Genomic DNA, 20,845 nt, shown 5'->3' on the forward strand with positions numbered 1-20,845 from the left:
CAAAGTGCGTGGCGGCGCTGCTTACCACGCCGTTACGCGACGTGTGTGTAGTGCAGCGTAGCGGGCGTCTATTTTGTAGCATAAACAGTCTTGACGACGCCATTTTGCTGTAGCGTGTGTTGTTTGGTGCGCTTCGCATAGAGAATCGCGAAATAACGGCGTGAAAGGCGATCAGAGCTCGCAAAAGTCATGCCTCCCACCGTGGAGGACGCCGTCGTGCTTCCTCCAATGGAGGAGCAGGCGCCCAAAGAGGACGCGGCGCCATCGACGGCGTCGGACACCGCAGCCGTCGACTCGGCGGCGCCACCGAAAGAACCGGCCGCCGCTCCAGCAGCTCCCGAACAACCAACACCACCGCCGGCACCGGCACCACCAGCCCCCGCTAAAGCACCGACGATTGGCATCATCTACCCGCCTCCCGAGCTTCGCAACATCGTCGACAAAACCGCCGCTTTCGTAGCGCGCAACGGACCCGAGTTCGAGGCTCGCATCAGACAGAACGAGATCAACAACTCCAAGTTCAACTTCTTGAACTCCGGTGATCCGTACAATGCCTACTACCAGCACAAGGTTAAGGAAGCCAAGGAGGGCAAGATACAGCCCGAGCTGGCGCTCGCTCCGACCCCGACTAAGCCAGGTCAGCAACAACAGTCAGGCGCTCCCGCCTCTAAGCAGGACCTCATCTCTAAGGTCGTGGAACAACCAATCGTGCCTAAGGAGCCTCCGCCGGACTTCGAATTCGTCGCCGACCCGCCCTCAATCTCTGCTCTAGACTTGGACATCGTCAAGTTGACGGCGCAGTTCGTGGCTCGCAACGGTCGCCAGTTCCTGACCAATCTGATGAACCGGGAACAGCGAAACTACCAGTTCGACTTCCTGCGTCCGCAGCACAGCCTCTTCAACTACTTCATGAAGCTGCTCGAGCAGTACACCAAGATCCTGGTGCCGGGCAAGGACCTGATGCCGAGGCTCAAGCGCGAGTCCGAGGACCCCAAGTCGATCCTGGACCAGGTACGCTACCGCGTCGAGTGGACCAAGCTGCAGGAGGCGCAGAAGCGGCGGGAAGAAGAGGAGGCTGAACGCGAGCGAGTCCAATACGCGCAGATCGATTGGCACGACTTCGTCGTTGTAGAGACGGTCGACTACCAGCCCAACGAGCAGGGACTCTTTCCGCCTCCCACGACTCCGGACGAAGTCGGCTCCCGCGTGCTGGCGCAACAGAGGATGGAGGAAGAAGGGGAGGAGGTCGAGATGGAGGTCGAGTCCGACGAAGAGGGCGGAGGAGCGAGCGACAAGGAAGACGAGGACACCACGCCGACATCGACGGCGACCTCAACGACCAACACGTCGTCGAGTCTTCCGGCCCGGGCTCCGAGCCCGCCGCCGCAACCTCCGAAGGAGGCGCCCCCTCAGCTCCCGCCCCTACCTCCGAACCCCGAACAAGTCGTCGTGCGTAAGGACTACAACCCGAAGGGCGGCAAGCCCTCGAAGCCCTCTTCGGAGCAGTACCTCATCTCTCCCATCACGGGCGAGAAGATTCCCGCGGACAAGATGCAGGAGCATATGCGCATCGGACTCCTGGATCCGCGCTGGGTGGAGCAGCGCGACCGCGCCATCCAGGAGAAGATGCAGCAGGACGAAGTGTTCGCTCCCGGATCGGCCATCGAGAGCAGCCTGAAGCAGTTCGCCGAGCGCCGTACGGATATCTTCGGATTTGGTGACGAGGAGACAGCCATCGGAAAGAAGATTGGCGAGGAGGACAGACGCCCCCAAGAGAAGGTGAGGAAACCCTTATTTTTAGTTTCATAAGCGTGAGTTTTTGGGCGAGTTGATGCGACATTTGACACAGCGCAGTAGAAGACTGGGACAAGGTGTGTGTGTCGCCCTTTCTTGTCCCTGTGGTCCTTCCAACATTTCGCCAATGCACCCAAGTTTCTGCACTAAATATAAAGGTAGACGATTGCTGATGCTAAAAAATAGATAACAGATGCTCATTTGCATCTTTCCTGTCTGCGTCTGTTTTCCTTTGCTCAGTCTCGGCACTCATCTACCTTGAAACTGTACACTTTTGTTTGTCTTGGCTGCTTGGTTTACAGAGGCCGTAAAGTAGGAATAATGCACTTTGGGATGGGTAACGACTGCCACGAATGACAGCTACTGTTAGTGAGAACCTAAGAATTGCATATGAGGCTTTGCCACTGTCAGTGACAGCCAGAGACTATGATGGCTTAGTTAATTACATTCGCCCCGTTTCAATGACGTCAGTAGCTCTTGTGTATCTTGAGACTGTTAACGTTGCCGTATAGATGAATCTGTGTTTCTCCTTATGGGTTGAAGTTTGAATGCCCTGGAAAATATTGCAGAAGATTCTGAGGTCGTTGTTCATCCAGATATATTATGTCCGTTAGGTTTGCCTGCACCACTTCAAACCGGTTCACGGCAGTGTACAAGAAGCTCACAAATTTTGCAGCTGAAGTTCAGTGGTGCAAGAACAACGAGACACTAGAAACGAATGGAGAGCCTGATGCTGTGAAGGTCTTAATTTTGTTTTAGGTTGTCGCCTTTTGCTGAATATAGTGAGTCGGCCCATAACGGTTGCAAGTGACGTGTGGTTCTTGCAAATGGAAAAGTTTTTAAAGTGGTAACACTGAGCTGATTTATTTCTGAAGTTGACGGACTCTGTGGTGTAACTGCGCCTTGAGTTGCTTCAGATGACTAGAGCATGGCACTAGTGGTAGTCGGTCATACATATTAAGCGTACGCCTGAAAAGTTAGGTGCAGTCGTGCTCTTCGTGTTGACTAATGGGACCTGCTACGTTGAATCGGTGCCTCAGATAAATTAGCTGTCCAGCTATGGTGAGGTTTTTCTGGATGTTGCTCAAGAGTTCAAAGCATTTGCGGACTTGTTTTCTTTTTTTGTAATTGCGCTTGCACCACACTTAATCTGCAGCCTCTTGTGTAAACACTGCCGACCTTGTGCATTGCCCATTCACATTGTTGAGGCGTTCGAGGATTACTGTTTACATTTACATGCAGTTTACTGTTTACATTTAACTCGCCCCTGTGTGACCAAGTTTTCTCTGTTTCTTCTTTTAAAGGTGACTTGGGATGGCCACACAGCCAGCATGGAGGCGGCCACACGCGCCGCTCGTGCCAACATCACTATCGAAGAGCAAATCCAGCAGATCCACAAGATAAAGGGTCTCCTTCCCGACGAGGAGAAGGAACGGATCGGCCCAGCCAAGCCACAGCACGGCTCCCAGCAGCAACATTTGCCACCGCTTCCGCCGTCCAACCTCCCACCCCTGCCTCCGCCGCCCGTTTCGGCCGCCCCGCCGGTGAGTGCGCCAAAGCCACCACCACCGAAGCCCCCTCCGCCGCCGCAGGCTCCGCCTCCGAAGTCGACGGCACCGCCGACGCTGCTCCCGCCTGCGGCGCTGCGGACCCAGATGGCGCCCGTCATCGCGCACCCGCCCGTGCCGACGCCTCCGCGTCCGATGATGGCCGCCCCGCAGGGCCTGCTGATGTCCGCCCACCTGCGTCCTCCGCCGGGCATGCTGGGCATGCCGCAGGGAGCTCATCCGCCAATGGCGTTCGCGCCGATGCCTCCGGCCATGGCGCCACTGCCGCCGGAGATGCCTCCGAGCCTGCCGGCAGACGACGAACCACCGAGCAAGAAGAGCAAGACGGAGGAGAACCTGATTCCAGAGGCAGAGTTTCTGGCAAAGAACAAAGGGCCCGTCACGGTGCGGGTTCAGGTGCCGGGGGCCCAGGAGAAGGTGGAATGGAAGCTGAACGGCCAGGTTCTGACCATGACTCTGCCGCTGACAGACACAGTGTCGGTGCTGAAGGCGAAGCTTCACGAGGAGCTCGGCATGCCGCCCGGAAAGCAGAAGCTCCAGTACGAGGGCATGTTCGTCAAGGACTCGAATACGCTGGCCTATTACAACCTCGGCCCGAATTCGACCATCGTGCTTCAAGTCAAGGAGCGTGGTGGCAGGAAGAAGTAGTGAATTGTCATTTTGTTTTCGTTTTTCTGTTCGAGGCATAAGATAGCTGTTATAAAGGATTCCAACAGCTGGCCCCCTTTCATCTCGGCCAGAGTAGCCACCATTGTGCCATGACTGAGGGAACAAGGTGGTCAAAAGAACCAGTGAGGAAACGGATCCCACTTTTATTGTCCTGCATTTGGCTTTTTATGTTAGCCCATGCGTAAAGTTGTCTTGAACTGCCTTGTCAATTGAAGGTGGGTGGAATGTGAATGCCTGCATTGATGCTGAAATATGTGGCATAATGAAATAAAAGGACAGTTGGTCTGTCAGAAAATGCGTACCTTTGCCCCGTTTTGCTGCTGTACTGTTTGTATCTTTCCTTTCTTTGTGAAATTAAAGTGTAGCACATCTATATGTACTCAATTCGGTGTTCATGTATTTCACTTAGGTGTTCTGATGCACAACACAAATGAGCATGCTTACATGAACATACATGAACAGTCTGTTCATGTCTTACGTGGCACTACTGTGGACAGGTGCATCTGTTTTTTAGTTTTTGTTACCCGGATTTCTTGCAAATAAATTTGCCGTCAAGTGCTGCACATAGCAAGGACCAGTGCTACAGATTTCTGCATCTTCACCTCGACGCATCAAAACTTCAAGCTTGCGAGCTCACGTGGCTTGGGGGCACATTTTGTTATGACTAGGCCTCCATGTTTTCGGATAAATCCGAAAAAATCCGGTAAACACTCACCGGTAAAATGTTTGACAATTCAGATTTATCCGATAGACTCTGATTTTAACGGCCAATATGAACCCCCCTTCCCCCCCCTTTTTCTTGTGCTTCACTCTGTCTTTTACAAGATGGGTTATTCTGTCAATAAATCCGGTTGTCAGTCAGCGCTGGTTAGTACACGTCGTTTTTCTTGTGGGTGTGTGTTCACGCTGGTACTTCCTTGCTCCATAATGAACCAACTCGCCCAAAAAGAAGCGTTGATCACTATTACCCTGTTCCGTTCTTTATCAAAGGAGTATGTTCTGAGCGGTAATTCATACATCGGCCAGTTTGGCCGATATGAACTTCACCTCACGTCAGCAGTATCTCGCAGACCGCATCCATCGCACATTTATCAAAGGGCTTGTCGCACACGGAGCGAGAGACGTCAAGGTACGTAGGGCCCCCGGGAGCGCGACACGGCATTGAATATACAGACCTCGAAAAGTATGCTTGCTTCTATTACTACTAGCTTTAAGGTTGTAATGTGCACAAACGTAGGTGTTTTGTATTCAAGTATTTATGCTTGTGTGTATATGTGTTTGTGCATTCAAACCTTCCAGACAACTAAAATATGTGTCGTGTTTTCTGATGTTTTCGTGCTCAGATATCATTTCATTTCAGATATTGGAGTATTAAGAATAATGCATAATTAAACTCCAAATTTCGGAGAATTGGGGATTTACGAGAAATAAACTCTGATAAATGCCGGATTTCCATCAAAAATATAAACTCCGAAAAACACCCTCCGAATTTCAAGAAAAATAAACTCCAAAAACACTGAGCCCTAGTTATGACATGCAGCCAGACCTGTAAACCTTACAGGAAAAAATAAATGATCACTATTCCTTAAAGGGACACTAAAGGCAAATATTAAGTAAACGTTGATTGTTGAAATAGCGGTCCAGAAACCTCGTAGTGCTACTTTTATGCCAAGGAAGTGCTTATTTTGAAATAAAATCTCCTATTAGTGGTCCGCATCGCGTTAGCGCACTTCAAATCACCCGCCTGATGGCGGTCTTTCTCACGTCACTGTTGCCGTGCCCAACGTTGCCCGCCTTTACTGCGCAGCGGCGTGCACTGGCGGCGTGCACCATTCAGGCATCCAGCAATATCACATGCATGCGGCATTTTGTCGAACTTTCTGTCAGAGCGACTTTCACGAGCGTGCAAAACACACGCGGCAGTACGCGATACCGAAACTACCACTGAGACGCGACCGCGAGAGCGAAGCAGGGCGCCGGGCAAAGCGCAGTTCGGCGAAAACGGAACTTTTGAACCACGTGCGCCCTTCCCCATGGCAACGCCAAAGAGGTTCTTTTTTTCCATGAATCAAACGGAAACGAACAAGCAGCATTTTATTACGTCTCTTGATGCACGGAAGGTTCTTTTTTTATTGCAGCTGGTTTGATTACGACTGATTAATTGTAGTCGGGCTGTCTCACGTCATTGGGATCACTTCCAAAATGTCCCACTCGTGGCGCTCATCGTGTGATACATTTAGCTTAATTTCTCGGTAAGTAGGGCGCTGCTGTTGATAATATTGCCGTTTTAGACGTCGTACATTGAGCTTTCACTCTGACATAAATTGTTATTTGCCTTTAGTGTCCCTTTAAGAAAAGTAATGCATTTCGGTTGGCATTTACTGCCAGAAAAAAGTAATTTGGGAATAACTAAATAATTCATTACTTCTGCCTTACTTCATTCCAGTCCTTATTAAAGGGGTCCTGAACTGCTCTTCTAAGTATTCATTGATTGACTTCAGTAACTTTGCTTAGTGCCTCACAAATAGATCATTGCAAAGATTTCTCTTGTCTTTTGTCCTGACGAGCATGCTGTAAGCCACATGGGGGGGAATAACAAAGGGGAAAGAAGCTATGTCATACGAGCATTGTGACCAGGAATGTGTGTCATGAAACTCACTTTCTCCTGGTGTGATTCTTGTGTGCGCTGGGGGAGGGTACTGTGTAATTTTAGCGCATTATAGGGTGTGGTGGCAGCACCCTGTCACCAGAAACACAAACACCACTCTTGATCTATGTTGGCTATCGGCCAATAGCAGCAATCTTTTGTTCCAATGAAACATCTATGGTATGACAGCACTTTGAAGATTGTAAGTACGGGCCTCTTTTTGTAAAGAAGCCGCTTCAGAAAGTGGCAACTTTGTGCTCCACTTGCGTCCTATCCTCGCCACACACAACCACAGGATTTGGCTGAGCTGTTCACAGCGTCTGCTCTCCGCTGTATGTGTTTTTTCACCAAGTGCCAAGTGTGGCTCAGGAACCCTTCAACATAGCTGTACAAACACACCCAGTAGACCTGGCTGCTTTATGGTATCCTTTGCAGCGCTTCACACCTTGTAAACTTCATTGACAACTTTTCATTAGTCATCTTCCCTCTTGTATTTTTGAAAGCAATTGGCAAAAACACTGAAAACACACTAGGTGTGCATGTGTGCTGGAGGGAAGGACTCGTGGCATGCTGTTATGGGTATTGTGACATTTGTGCACCCAACCGCGTTGTTGCAAATCATGATTTCCTATGAAACGTAGAGCTTTACAGTTTTATTATCTCGCACTCCCTTGGAGGAGCGGCTCCCGATATTGCCACTGAAAACGTGAGGTGTCATTGCTGTTGGACCACATTAGCTTTGGTTAAACTATAGACTCAAGATGAAGTAGCACCTTTTGGGGCTTATTTTTGTCTCGCAGCTATAATGATTGGCTATCCTGCATGCCATGCTGAGCCACTGACCGAAAGGTCACAGTTTCAATCCCGGCTGGCAGCATTTGAATTTCAAAGGAGGCGAAACGCTGAGGGCTGTGTACTGTACTATGTCAGTGTACGTTAAAGAACGCCACATGATCGGAATTTCCAGAGCCCCTCCACTATGGTGTACCTCATAACCATATTGTGGTTTTGCACGTAAAACACTGCAAATTATCATCTTGCATGCCTTTCATTTGCTTTACCATTCCTGTGCCTGGTACTTCCAGATAACAATTTGATAGGAAAGTGGCGAACGCCAAGTTTTTAGGGAAGGCAACGAAAATCAAGTCGGATGACGGTTATTCTTATGGGACAAACTGACTCCCCCGGCTCAGGGTGCAAACTATTGCTGGAGTGTAGTCAGTCAACATCTGGTTGGGCATTGAGACAAAGAGTGAAACAACTGCAGAGACTCTGCGTGGGTTTGCTTGATTTAAACATGTGCAACCACGAAGCTGCTTGCACCACTGCCGGGGCCATGCCGTTGTGGTTCCCACCAAGTTCGGGTACACAAAGATGTGTTTTTCATCGTGCTTTCTTGTCAACAGAGCAACTGGTTACGTTTAATTGAATGACAGTGATAATTAGCACAGAGAGAAAAGAAGGTAACTGAATTAATTACAAAACAGTGAGAAACGTAACTACGTGTTATTCGTACAATTCTGCATACAGTTTTCGCAAAGTGTGCGCAGCATGCGTTGTAGAATAGTGTGAAAAACACTGGGACACAGGCTGCACAGACGATACACGACTGTGTCCCTGTGTTTTTCGTGCTATTGTACAATGCATTCATAGCAACTAGCTTGGCTTTCCTAACTAGTGCATAGCATGACTGTGGTAGTCTGGGCGCAGCTTGGTCAGGTGCTACTATCCACAAAAGGGTGCCACTGAAACCTTTTTGGGGTATTATATGGGGTGGCTGTGACACTTGTATCATGTTGGTTTCACTTTTCCAAGCATAGTGGTTGGCTACGAGCGATTACTTTTGATGTTTCTAACTTTGCCCCATCGCACAATTCTTGCCTGTCATCCTTGTCTTCTGCCTGTGCTGCTTCCAGTTCCGGACATTGCTAACACAGCAGCACCGCCTTGACGCCTGTAAATAGGAACTTGGTTAAAACGTAGTTTCGTGATGCTTCTTAGGAGAAGCTGAAAGCGAGAAACATTTATATTGCTAAATAGCTCTGTTATGTTTATCGGAGTCCAGCTGGGTTGCGAGTCTGTTTAAAGGTCTTTGCATGGTTGTTTTGCTCATCACAATAAAGCGGAGGCTTACACCAGCGTCACATGGCAGATGTCATGGAGTTTACTACAAATGACGTCCCTTGTTAGCGTAATTAGTTTGCTGTCACACAGGTAAGCAAAATGGCATCTGTATGACAACAGTTGCCAATCGCAGTTCGAGGAACTCATTTGCATTCAACTTGGGTGTCTGAATGCGTCTTGCCGCATTCAAACAACAACAAATAATGCTTTCTTTGGCTTGATTGTTTGTTGGATTCATTTGTTGCTTATGAGTGATGTCATAACGGAAAATGGATCGTCCACGCATCGTAATCTATCGCGCTAGCCAAAGAAATGCTGTTTGCAATCAGAAGCACGAAACGCAGCGCAACTGTTTCGTTCTGGTCACTGTGAGCCGTACCACTTTCACGCAGACCCGTGCTTGTACATCACACGCTTCGCCCACCACTTGGAGTTCGGAGACAAGACGCACGAGGTGTCGATGACGGCACTGCGCATGGTGCAGCGCATGAAGCGCGACTGGATGCACACGGGACGTCGGCCGTCGGGACTGTGCGGCGCCGCACTCCTTGTCGCCTCCCGGCTGCACGACTTCAACCGCAGCATACGCGACCTTGTCCGCATCGTCAAGGTGTGCGAGACCACCATTCGCAAGAGGTGAGTGACCACCCCCCCTGACCCGAATTGTTGCGAAGGGTCGATTGAATGAGCTTGTTCTTGGGCAAGTCGATTCATGCCCCTTTCCCATTTCAAACAAGTGCAGCACGTCCTTGCCAAGCTGTCCCAAATCTGTTTTGGACGAGTGTAGCTTGTCTGCTTGGCGGAAAAGGTTTCCGTCGTTTTCGGAATGATTAAAATTGTCAGATTGATGTAACTGTTTTCAGAATGCTGAAATTTTTAACAGCATTGTTGTGCTTGTTTTCTTCTTTGTTGTTAATTATTAGCAGGTATCCGGCCTTTTTTCTAAGTAATTGAAATTAAACTCCTTTAAGCTAATTTGACTTCATATATGCTTTTATTATTTTTTTTTCTTTCATTAGCAAGAACTTGCTATTAGAAGAGAAATATTCAATACCGGTACTTAAAAAAATTTTTTTAAGGAGTGAACTTATCAAAATATCAAAGTGGTTATGGGGTTAAAGAAAACCGGTCACAATTGGAGGATAAGCAAGTGCATGCACTTGTGATCCTCGGCTTTATGAGATTAAGATTATCAGTAGAAGTGGCAGTACGAATGCACATTTGGTACTTGAAGCTTACGCTTTATCAAAGAAGGCAAATGTTTTGTGTTAGTGAGCCTTCCGTCAGCCTCTGCAGTAGAGGGGAGGTGTTTCTGGCTCCACACGTGTAATTACGCATCTCATTCTTGTATGTGCCTGTGCTGTGTATTTAGGTATGTGTATGTGCATATCTTTTCCTATTCATTCAGTGCCTTCGCACATGAATAAGCAGTGTGAGTTTTGCACTTGTCCCAGTAACCGCTCTTGTGAAAGTGCCTCTCTTTCGCGCAGCGTCTTACTTCCAAGTATGCATAGCACACTAGGCCGTCAACGAGTTCTGCTAGTTTCTGAGTATTGGACAGCTGTTTTAGCTACACTCAAACCTCGATATAACGAACATGAATATAACGAATTATCGGTTATAACGAAGTAAATGAAGAATAGTCTTGTAATAGATACAGTGTTACAAATAAATGTTTATAACGAAATTTCGGATATAACGAATTTCTTTCCGTGGCAGGTGTGACTTTGTTATAATGAGGTTTGAGTGTATTATTATAAAAATACGTCTACGCCCTAGTTTTTATAATTTTAGCATTAAAGGGAGAAAAGGAGCATCGGGAACAAATAAGCCGGTTCTATTCGCATGCGCAGAACTCTTCAGAGTGTGAATTATTGTTGTACAGTTGGCAAAATATAGATCCTCGAGCGACACCAACAGCTGCACTACACAAAAGCTCTCGTGTCTTACGCCCACAGGGATGAAATCTGTCATACTTCACGTGGCGTTTATTTCATTGCAGATTACATTCTGAAATATTCTTAAACTATTCTAAACATATTCACTCTTATGAATCAGTGGCTGTTCGTTTATAAAACTGACTTGAAGGAGGCACCGTTCAATTCAATATTTGGCATTTTTTGGGATATTTGCAAACCCGTATTAATATGCAAGTTTTGCGCAGGTTGACTGAGTTTGGGGAGACGCCATCGAGCAAACTGACGCTCGATGAGTTCATGTCGATAGACCTGGAAGAAGAGCAAGACCCTCCCTGTTTCAAGGCAAGTGTGTACTTATTGGACCTGGTTTTTGCCTGTTGATTTTTTTTTGTCGCGAACAAGGCGTCAACCTCGTAGGATTGAAAAACCAATCTCCCCTTCTGTCGTGATGGTGTGCAGGCAGCACGGAAGAAGCAGAAGCAGAGCGCGGAAGAGCAGGGCCGTATCGAAAAGGTGTCCGAGGAGATCTCGAAACTGCAGAAAAAGATCGAGGCTGAGCTGGAGGAACGGCGGCGAAAGGTTCGCGGTCGCTTTGCCTCATCCACCAGAGGTGAGACCGACATTCTCAATTCCGCTACAGTGGAGCGCCAAAGCGGCACCAAAGCACCATGGATAAATTGTTCATTGAGAAATCTATTGTCGTTATTTTTGAGCACATGGTTAATAGAACAGGAAATGAAGGTTAAAAATTAGGGATGGGCGAATATTCGGGCGTTTCGAATATTCGAACGAATATTAAAGAATTCGAATTTGCTTCGATACGAATTTATATTGTTCGAAATTTCGAAGTATTCGAAATGAACGAATATATGTATATATTTGACTGCACATAACCTCCTGTAAAGCTGGTTTCACTGCAGCGTATAGTTGCCGTGCCGTGAAACCACCCATCCAGGGGAAATCTGCACTGCCGCGAAGCCGCACTTCAAGGTTAAATGTACATTTTTTTTTAAGTTTAAAAGCATGTTATATGTGCTTATATGCTGCCAAGTATAGTTACTTTTAAATTGTAACGTATTGTACCACTTGAACTTGAACCCTACTGCTATTCAAATCTTGATGCCTGTCGTTGCGAGGAGATCCTACACCGCATCCTGTGCGACCGTCCGGTATAAAATGTTCAGAGACAGTCGCGGGCATCCGTTATAGCGCGCCTTGACGATAGACAAATGTCTATTGAAACTATTCTTACATGTCGTCAACAGAAGACATCGCAGCTGAAGGCGACGAAGGCACTTCTCAGGTTTTTAAGAGAAACGGACTTGGACAAATGGCTGTGACCGTAATGACACGTACCACGCAAGAGTGACGGACTGTGACTGACTCTGTGTGAGCTGTGTCATGTGCTATCTTTCTCTCTCTCTTTCCTCTCCATCTTTAAATCTCCCCCACCTTGTTCCCATGTGTAGGGTAGCAAACCGGTTTTCTTGAACTGGTTGACCTCCCTGCCTTTCCTTCTCTACTCTTTCTTCTCATTGATACTGTACAAGGTTGCTTCCACTTCATTTCAAACCAAAAAAGTGACATTAACTCGTACCTAGTTCCAATTCTTAAAAATATTGTACAAGGGTCGTGACAAAAATGCTCATTTTTCATATTAATATGTGGTACATGCTATTCGAACTATTCGATTCGAAATTATTCGACCAAATCACTATTCGCTTCGGATTTGCTTCGAAACTCAAATTTACTATTCGCCCATCCCTATTAAAAATGTTTCATTGTTTGAACTTAACGCCAAAACACCAGTTTTGAATGCGAGTGTGATGTCACAAGCTTCAGCTTTTATTTTTCTGTGCTTTCGCCACATAGGTGCAATAGAATTTAACGAAACTCACTGTGTTAAGGGGAGATGCTACTCGAAGACACTTTTTCTTTAATATTCACCCTAGAGCAATGAAACTTGAGCTGCTTATAGAACTTTTTATGCTGATTTCAAATATATAATTAGTTTTCTTGCAAGTTGCATACTTTTAGTTCTGCAACATGACAAAGTGAAAAACTTAAGCCTTTTGCCCCCCCTCTTTTCAGACCTAAACTTCAATAATTTTTTACAATTGATAGTTCATAATGTTTCAAATAAAGTGTGGAATGCAAATAACTAATTAGGAAGTCCATACAAAATATGTACTAGACGTGAAAAATTTTAACGTGGGAAGTTCATATTTCTCCTACCCTAGTAAAAGCTTACATAACTTTTTTTTATTATATAATAAGAATATTGAAACTTAAACAAGATAATTGCATTTAACGTACTTTGGAAAAAATTTGGGAAAAATTTCATGCAGATCTGAGCACCAGAAGTACCCGAAAAAGGAGGGGCACATTGACAAAAATGGCAAAATTTGTGTTTTGAGAAAAACGAGTTTTAAAGTCAAAATTGCGTGTTTATTTATCAAAGATGTCATTGAATGCGACTAAATTTGTACACAAGAAAGAGCAATCCTCCTTGTAGTGGCCACTGCCATTAAAATGCGCCAGCACCATAGGTTTGGCCCTCACAGCTCTTTCGAGCTGACTCCTCGACAAGAGATTTTTTCTTCAGCGCACGGCGACGAGCCCTTGCTTCTCTTGTTAGTTTTTGAGACATTTTTTTCTGGCGTGTGCTGTCCCGTGATGTGCCAAGAGTAACCAGATCATGAGGCGGGAGCACGCCAAGCTCTTCCAGAACACGTTCAAAACTTGAGTGCCCTCCATTAAACCAACATGTTCAGTGCTGTCATATCAGCAATCAACGAAGACTCGTCGTCCTGTGATTTTTCTTCGTCTTCGAAGAGTCCGATCTTTTTCTGGGAGGCACTCACACATTCGAATGCCGCGGCAAACTCGCCGGACGCATCGGTGTCACTGCCACTATGCCTTGCGGCAGCAGACGCTCTTTTCGTGGTTTGAGTGTTCGGCTTCGATTTGCGCCGGCGTCCTCGAAATTTGTGCGCCGCGTGAAACTTAACAGGCCGGTGACCGCGCTTCCTACGGCTTTCTTCATCCATAATGGATAAGCGCTCGAGAAAAGCGTTGTTCAGCTGTGCTGCTCAACGAGACACGGATCCTGCAAGTAGGCTTCACAGCACACACAGGCGCGCAGCGGCCAATGGCGGCTCCCGATCCGTACCACGTGATTTAAAGCCAGTCGCCGCGCTCGAAAAAGGCGGCAAACACGTGCGTCTCTATTATTTCTTGCGCTGCAGCAGCGCGGGAAACCGTCGTTATTTGAACAGTGAGGCTCGGCTCTTCGCCTCATGCGGTCGACAATGGCGAGCGGCGGCGCATTATCGGCGGCAAGGTGCTCGAAGATGACACACTTTCGGCCTTTTGACAGCCACCTTGTGCTCTTTAGACGCAATTTTAAAGCGTTTCCAGTTGAGTCTCGGCATTGATTTCTTTTTTTTCAGAACAGTAGAGGTACTAATCTTAACAAAACAGGTGAAAACAAAAAATCGATAATTTTTTAGAAAACTCGCGTTTTTCGACCCGCATCTCCCCTTAAGTGTATGACTCCCTTAGAACACAATGTAATTATTATTTAGCCATAAAGACTTATGCCTAAGTAGACGCACTGAAAAAAATCTATGACGTCACGATAAGTTGGCGTGGCAACTTCAGCGGTGGCGTCACCACAAGGTACAGTGACCGCGGATTGAAACGCGACATCCCAATTTTTAGTATAACAACTGGTATGCACGACTGCTTGAAATAACCGTGTCATGTTGCTCGGAATCTGGCCACTAAAGTTGATATTGGCTCTGACATAAGTGTACGAGCCAATATTACGCAAATATGTCACAAACAGAAGACAATGCAACGTAGTGCATTACGAAGCCCTAAATTATTCGTACTTCAATCTGTGAGCACTGTACTTTCTTTGTATTTTCTGACTGACCAAGCATCTTCTTGTGGTAACACGCAAGTTTAGCCAGACTTAAGTGAAACTTTATTGCCGTTGGCATTAGAGAATGCACAATGGTAGCTTATGAATGCCCAGCACGTCATTTGGTGGTGCGAAGATGTATGCGCAGCTGAAGGAGCGTCCACGATAGCTGACTTTAGAGGCAATGGAAATGATTGTTGCATGCCACTGGGGAGGGAAGCTTCCGACCACATTATGCATTGAGCAGTTCCTGAACGCCGCCCAGCTCTTCTAACACCCTGGAAAGCATAATTGCAAGATTATACGGCCCGAAGACTAAAGATAGTTGCACCGTTGCTACTATTTTGGGCAAGAACTTAAGCGTTTGCAAGAACTTCAGCAAGAACACCACTGCAAGAACTTGAAGGGCCAGTAAACAACCCCGTGGTCCAAAATGTGTGATGAAGCGATAACTGCACACTTGTACGATGTGAACATGCTGCCTCAAGGATTTTGTGAATAAGTGCTGTAATAAGGAAGTTACAGGTTATAGAACAACCCGCTTCGGCTGGTTTCGGTTTCTCGCTCGTCCTTTCCACCCTTCTCGGCAGCCAAGCACGGTGAATGTGTGGCCAGAACCACATCACCGCAGGGCCAAGGTGCGGTTTCGTAGTGCAGAGGACCAATCGACGAAGTCGGTGCTACGTAATGTTGCCCATGGCCAAGTTTACGTTACTTTCGCATACAGGGAGGATTGTTCAGGCACTAAAGAGGGGCACAGTAATTGTTTTTTGAAATGGTGCATCTGCAGAGTGCTGTGATATTATAAAATGGGATTGCTGTGGCTGTCTGCACAAATTGGCGAGCTCGTTTGTAAAGAAAAGAAGTCTGAGCCTATTCACTGTTAAGCGTTTGGCAGCTTGAGTGTTGCTTTGTTGCTGCGTCATCCCTTCCTCCGATGACAGCTGACTGTTTGCTTGTTTGTTTTTTTTCCATTAAAAGATGAGCATCTGAGTGAAGACGAGGAAAATAGAATATCGAGCGAGTTCATCATGGGCAACACCATGGAGACCATCAATGCGTGCCTGGACGACTCTCGGCAGAGCAACGAGGGTTCCGCCGCGTCGGGATCGGCTGCGGAGGATTCGTTGACCGATCGGTTGGCGCCGCGGGAAGATGAGGACAGGTCTGAAGACGGTGAAGTCGAGTGCATCGACGTAGACAAGCCCAAGCAGTCGAGCGGCATCGTTAGCTCTTTACGACCGACGGCCGCCACGTTGGGGCTGAAGGAAAGCATCGAGGAGTGCATGAGGGTCAGAGACGCTGTCGGTGAGTTCGGTTGGTTCGCTTGTTTATTTGACCACGTGCATTCATGGGAATGTTGGCAAGCCAGAAGCTGCCCACCAGAAAACTGAATTGCTTTTGTCGTTTCCCATTTCGAAATGGCCTTTGAAAAAGACTGTCTTATCAAGTTACGGCATCTAACCTGACCTTTTCAAAACAGTGAAGCGTAATAAACAGGAAGCACGAAACAAGACAACAAGGACGAGCACTGTTTCATCCTTGTTTCGCCTTTGTCTGTTTATTGTGCTGCTGTATTTTGAAAAGATGTACCAACTCACGACTTTAATCATACCTGACTCCACCACTACATCTTTCCCTCTTCGTACCCACCCCTCATGTAATGCCCCATCCGACACACGCAAGTTGTGCAAACATGTTGGGAGGAAATATGTGTAGAATGGTCGCTATGACAACTGAGCAAGTCCACGTCGAACATTTCAGGTATTATGAATAAATAAACATAAATAAGCTTCAGTAGCCTTTTTTCGTGGCAGTCTAGAAAAAGGTTCTGGTCTTCACTGAAATGCATTACCATGGAAAAAAAAAGGAAAAAAATTAAATAGTTCCTTGACTTGTATGAAGCTAATAACAAAGCTAGAAAACTAAGTTGTAAAATGCATGCTTGGTCACTTGAATTAGGCATTGCAGAAACATGAACTGTACGGAAAGTACTGTATATGGTAGGCTCTGCAGAGTACCAAAGTTGAAGAATTGTGTGTAACTGATGCCCATTCGACCTTCTTTTTCCTTGCAAGTTTTTCTTTTTTACATCTTCATGGCCCAGTCTTCAGTGCTGCGTTTTTTTATTATAGAAACAACAGCGGAGTCAGGTGTCCTGGACTTGGAAGGACTTGATGATGAGGAGCTTGACGGGGTGAGCAGGGTCTCTTGCAGTTGGCTTCTTTTTTTAATGCTGCACGGGAACACTGCAGATTGAAACAGAACCTGCAGTCTGTTACAACCTACGAAAAAATATAAGCTGATGAATTAAATATGAATAAAAGATGACTATTGAACTGCTATAAAAAGAATTAAAGGCAACGGTTCTACCTGAAATGTGTTTGGAGCTTAGTGGCTTGTCTAACCAACGTGAGGTGCACTGACGTTATCCAAGAGGCAGCGTGGAATGATTTGCACTGCAGACATTAATAGACACATTTTCATCAATGTAGACAACAGAGTGTAGTAAAATTAGTGGGCAACAGAGTGTAGTAACAATTGTAGTAACAAATTAGTGGGCAACAAACTGTGGACAACAGAGTGTAGTAAAAAACGATGTTCAATGGAGCTATTCGGTTCATAGCTAACGCTGTGTTGTTAGTACAGCGATATCCTTGTCTGTCTTCTCTCTGTCTCTCGTTTTCACTTTTGTTGCTCAAACCAGCATTAACCTTATCGCTTGCGTAGCTTGTGTTGCAGTGTTGCACTGCGATTGTTGTCTTGTCATGTGCTGGTGCTTGTAGCTTACTTTCGGCATTTGTGTGTGCAGTACATCATGACAGATGCCGAGGTTCGACTGAAGACCAAGTTCTGGATGCAAACCCACGCAGAGTACCTCAAGGAGATGGAGGGTATGCATGTTGAAAATTTTCAAAAAACGCTTTTGTGATATGCTTTACAGATGAGTTTTAAGTAGGGGTGTGCGAATATTCGAAATTTCGAATATTTTTCGAATAGTGTTTGCTATTCGATTCGCACTGGAATTTTACTATTCGAACTATTCGAACTTCCCAAAAACAAATACAGTCAACGTCCGATTGAAAGTGACCCCTTCAGATTTTCAATATGCTTCACCTCATTACACTCTCGTATTGCGGCAAAGCTGCCTTTCAAGCTCCGTTGCTGTCGAACTTAGCCAAGACACAGTCAACGTCCGATTGGAAGTGGTCCCTAGATTTTCAATATGCTTCACCTCATCACAACCCCGTATTGCGGCAAAGCTGCCTTTCAAGCCCCGTTACGGTCGAACTTGGCCAAGACACAACGTCCGATTGGCAGTGGTCCCTAGAATTTCAATATGCTTCACCTCATCACATCCCCGTATTGCGGCAAAGCTGCCTTTCAAGCTCCGTTACGGTCGAACTTGGCCAAGAGGCAGTCAACGTCCCTTTGGAAGTGGTCCCTAGAGTTTCAATATGCTTCACCTCATCACACCCCCGTATTGCGGCAAAGCTGCCTTTCAAGCTCCGCTACGGTCGCAAATGTATTAACTCAAGAAAACGCTGGCTCCAACATGGAGATGAAAGATGTGGCAGAGTTGGGGGCTCAATTAATGCTGTTTTGGGCCTGAAATTTGGGCAGGAAGTCCGTAAAGTTGGACGCCGAAGCTTTTTAGCATTCAAAATTTCAGATGTTCTTATATATCAACGTCTACGAGGCAGATTTGGAACTCCGGACTTGAAGGGAGCACACCCTTGTCCGCCACATCAGTTGGGCTTCCACAGAAGTTGAAAGAGGAGGAGAGGCTGAGGAAATGGCATCTTTGCCTATCACGTGTAAAGTGTTGTCGGCAACACATTGGTTGCACCAAATCATGTACATAAATACAATTCGTCCTCTGAATTGCCTCATTATTGATAAGACAACTATGAAACACCACCCCATGCCAGCGCTTCATCAACCCAGCAAAAAGAAACACTTTCATGTTGCTATCTGATGAGAACATACTTGGGGATTCTCTACAACTTTTCTCTGTATTTCACTTCGAAGTATTCGAAAAATGTTTGAGAAATATTCGAAAATTATTCAAAAATTATTCGATTCGATTCGCACTCAATCTTTATTATTCGAATTCGCTTCGCACTCAAAATTTTGCTATTCGCACAGCTCTAGTTTTAAGTAAAGGCACCATGTTTATTTATTCGTTTATTTCTAACGTCGCAGAGTCATTGGCATTACAGGTGGGAGTGCAATTGGAAAAAGAAATGATGCTTACGAGAACGGATAACTGGGCTAGTTTGTGGGAACTCATGTTAAGGCAGCTAGCGCAAAGAGACACGGACACAAGCGAAGAATAAGTGCACAAAGTTGAAGTTGGCGCTTGTCCTGTACACTTATTGTTCGCTTGTGTCCGTGTCTCTTTGCGCTACCTGCCTTATCATGGAAAAAGAATTAGAAGAAAATAATTGTTCAAAATAATTTATTCAGAGCACCAAGAATTATAAAGTCCAGTAATACATAGCACTGCATACATAGGCCAGACAGGAGGGTGTGTAAATGTTAGAATAAGAGAGCACGATGCAGGTTTACGTATCGATGGCCTATTGCATATTGCTGCGCATTGTCAAGAGTGTGGCTGTGAACCTCATTTAAGCGAAACCAGCATTGTTTCAAGGCATCCTAACCAGACAACTCGAGAGATAATCGAGGCTTGGCATATACATAATCAAAAAGTCATACATCAACTTCCCATCTATCGCCTTGCAATGGGTAGAGGCTGTTTCTTTTTTTTTTTTTTAACTTGTGTGTAGCCACATGCTGGTATGTATGTTCTGCGCATGTGAATAAAAGTTCAATTGATAGCTCAGCGCTTGTGTTTTATGTGCTCTTTTGCGATTTTGTCTAACTTTGTGGCAGCGTTTCGTGATCATGTAATTACGAGTAATAACGAATCGCACAATGCAGAACAATAATGTATTAATAATATGTAATATGTGGGTATTATTACTGAACAATAAAGTAATATATTTATAAATAGAATATTGCAAGACGAAAATGAGTGCAACCGTGGAACAACTTAATAAACACATTGGAAAATAAAGTTGTGTAAAGTGTCTTTAAACTTTTACCTTGAACTGTAAGAGCAGTAGAGATGGGAAGGCAGTTCCAGCCTTCGGGTGTTTGCAGAACGAAAGAATGTGAAAAGGTGATGATTTTGCATGACTGAATGCCGACTTTGCTATGGCAATTAAAGCAAGACGACCTGTAATGGGGCGCGTATAACGGCTTGTGCCACCGTATCGGAGGATGAAATTGTTTATGAAAGACAGAGACGTATAAATTTATGGCGCGGCGTTAGGGGTGGCAACCGAAGATCAGATTTCATTTTGCTGATTCTTGCCGTCCAGTTGTAGTTTTAGGGCATAGAATGAGGGGTATTGTTTTGTACCATTTCTACCACACATATTCAATCACGCATGTATGAAAAGATTTAAATTCGGAAGTGCATCAGTGAGCGTTGAAACGCTTAGGTGTGTGAGCTGCATAAGCACGTTTGTGATGTGCACTATCTCATTTCCACACATTTTCAGAAAAAGAAGCAAGAAAAGCATTAGAAGCAGAGGAGAACGCCAACAAGCCGGAGGCCAAGAAGGTTGGTTTTAAATTAAAATTTTTTTTTCTTTTGTCAAGATAAGATTCAGCTGTGAATGACAGCCTTACGCCACTTGTAGTAGATTTCCTTTCAGAATTGCTTCCAAATTTGTCTTCTTGAAGCCACTAAGCGAAATAAAACCATCACTCTACTGCCAAGCCAACTAGCTGGAATGTCGCAGTCAATCATTATGGAGTGCTCCAGTGGCTAAGTGCCTTCAGTGGCTAAGCACTCGCCTTTACACACTAGGTTACTATAGAATCTCTAGTGGCCCCTGTGTTACTGCAGGATGCCCAGTCCAATGAATGAATGAACGGATCAATCAATCAATCAATCAATCAATCAATCAATCAATCAATCAATCAATCAATCAATCAATCAATCAATCAATCAATCAATCAATCAATCAATTCAAGCATCCACGTGGCTTACTTGTTCCTTCACAGCCAACCCACTTGTGTCAACTACGCACCACTTTTGTCTGCAACAAATGCTTATCAGTGTCACAGTATTGTATGTTTCTCTAGTGCCCAATTACAGGAAGCTAACAAAACGTTAATA

General features: G+C 45.8%; 2 protein-coding genes across 3 annotated transcripts in view; both read left to right on the plus strand.

The window, feature by feature from the left end:
* Positions 1 to 20,845, plus strand: part of LOC119373948 (transcription factor IIIB 90 kDa subunit) — a 55,343-nt gene that overhangs the window by 24,823 nt on the left and 9,675 nt on the right. For both annotated transcript variants that reach the window (XM_049411306.1, XM_049411307.1), the window contains exons 6-12: positions 9,195 to 9,438; positions 10,967 to 11,067; positions 11,185 to 11,331; positions 15,631 to 15,957; positions 16,785 to 16,846; positions 17,462 to 17,543; positions 20,223 to 20,284. In XM_049411306.1, coding sequence (XP_049267263.1) covers positions 9,195 to 9,438; positions 10,967 to 11,067; positions 11,185 to 11,331; positions 15,631 to 15,957; positions 16,785 to 16,846; positions 17,462 to 17,543; positions 20,223 to 20,284 — 1,025 coding nt within the window. The remainder of the gene's footprint in view (positions 1 to 9,194; positions 9,439 to 10,966; positions 11,068 to 11,184; positions 11,332 to 15,630; positions 15,958 to 16,784; positions 16,847 to 17,461; positions 17,544 to 20,222; positions 20,285 to 20,845) is intronic.
* Positions 86 to 4,410, plus strand: LOC119373947 (splicing factor 3A subunit 1). Its single transcript, XM_037644008.2, has 2 exons — positions 86 to 1,779; positions 3,099 to 4,410. Exons 1-2 carry the CDS (start codon positions 190 to 192, stop codon positions 4,008 to 4,010), a joined length of 2,502 nt encoding a protein of 833 aa, XP_037499936.1. The 5' UTR covers positions 86 to 189; the 3' UTR covers positions 4,011 to 4,410.

This window comes from Rhipicephalus sanguineus, chromosome 11 (assembly GCF_013339695.2).
Source record: "Rhipicephalus sanguineus isolate Rsan-2018 chromosome 11, BIME_Rsan_1.4, whole genome shotgun sequence".
Lineage (NCBI taxonomy): Eukaryota > Metazoa > Arthropoda > Arachnida > Ixodida > Ixodidae > Rhipicephalus > Rhipicephalus sanguineus.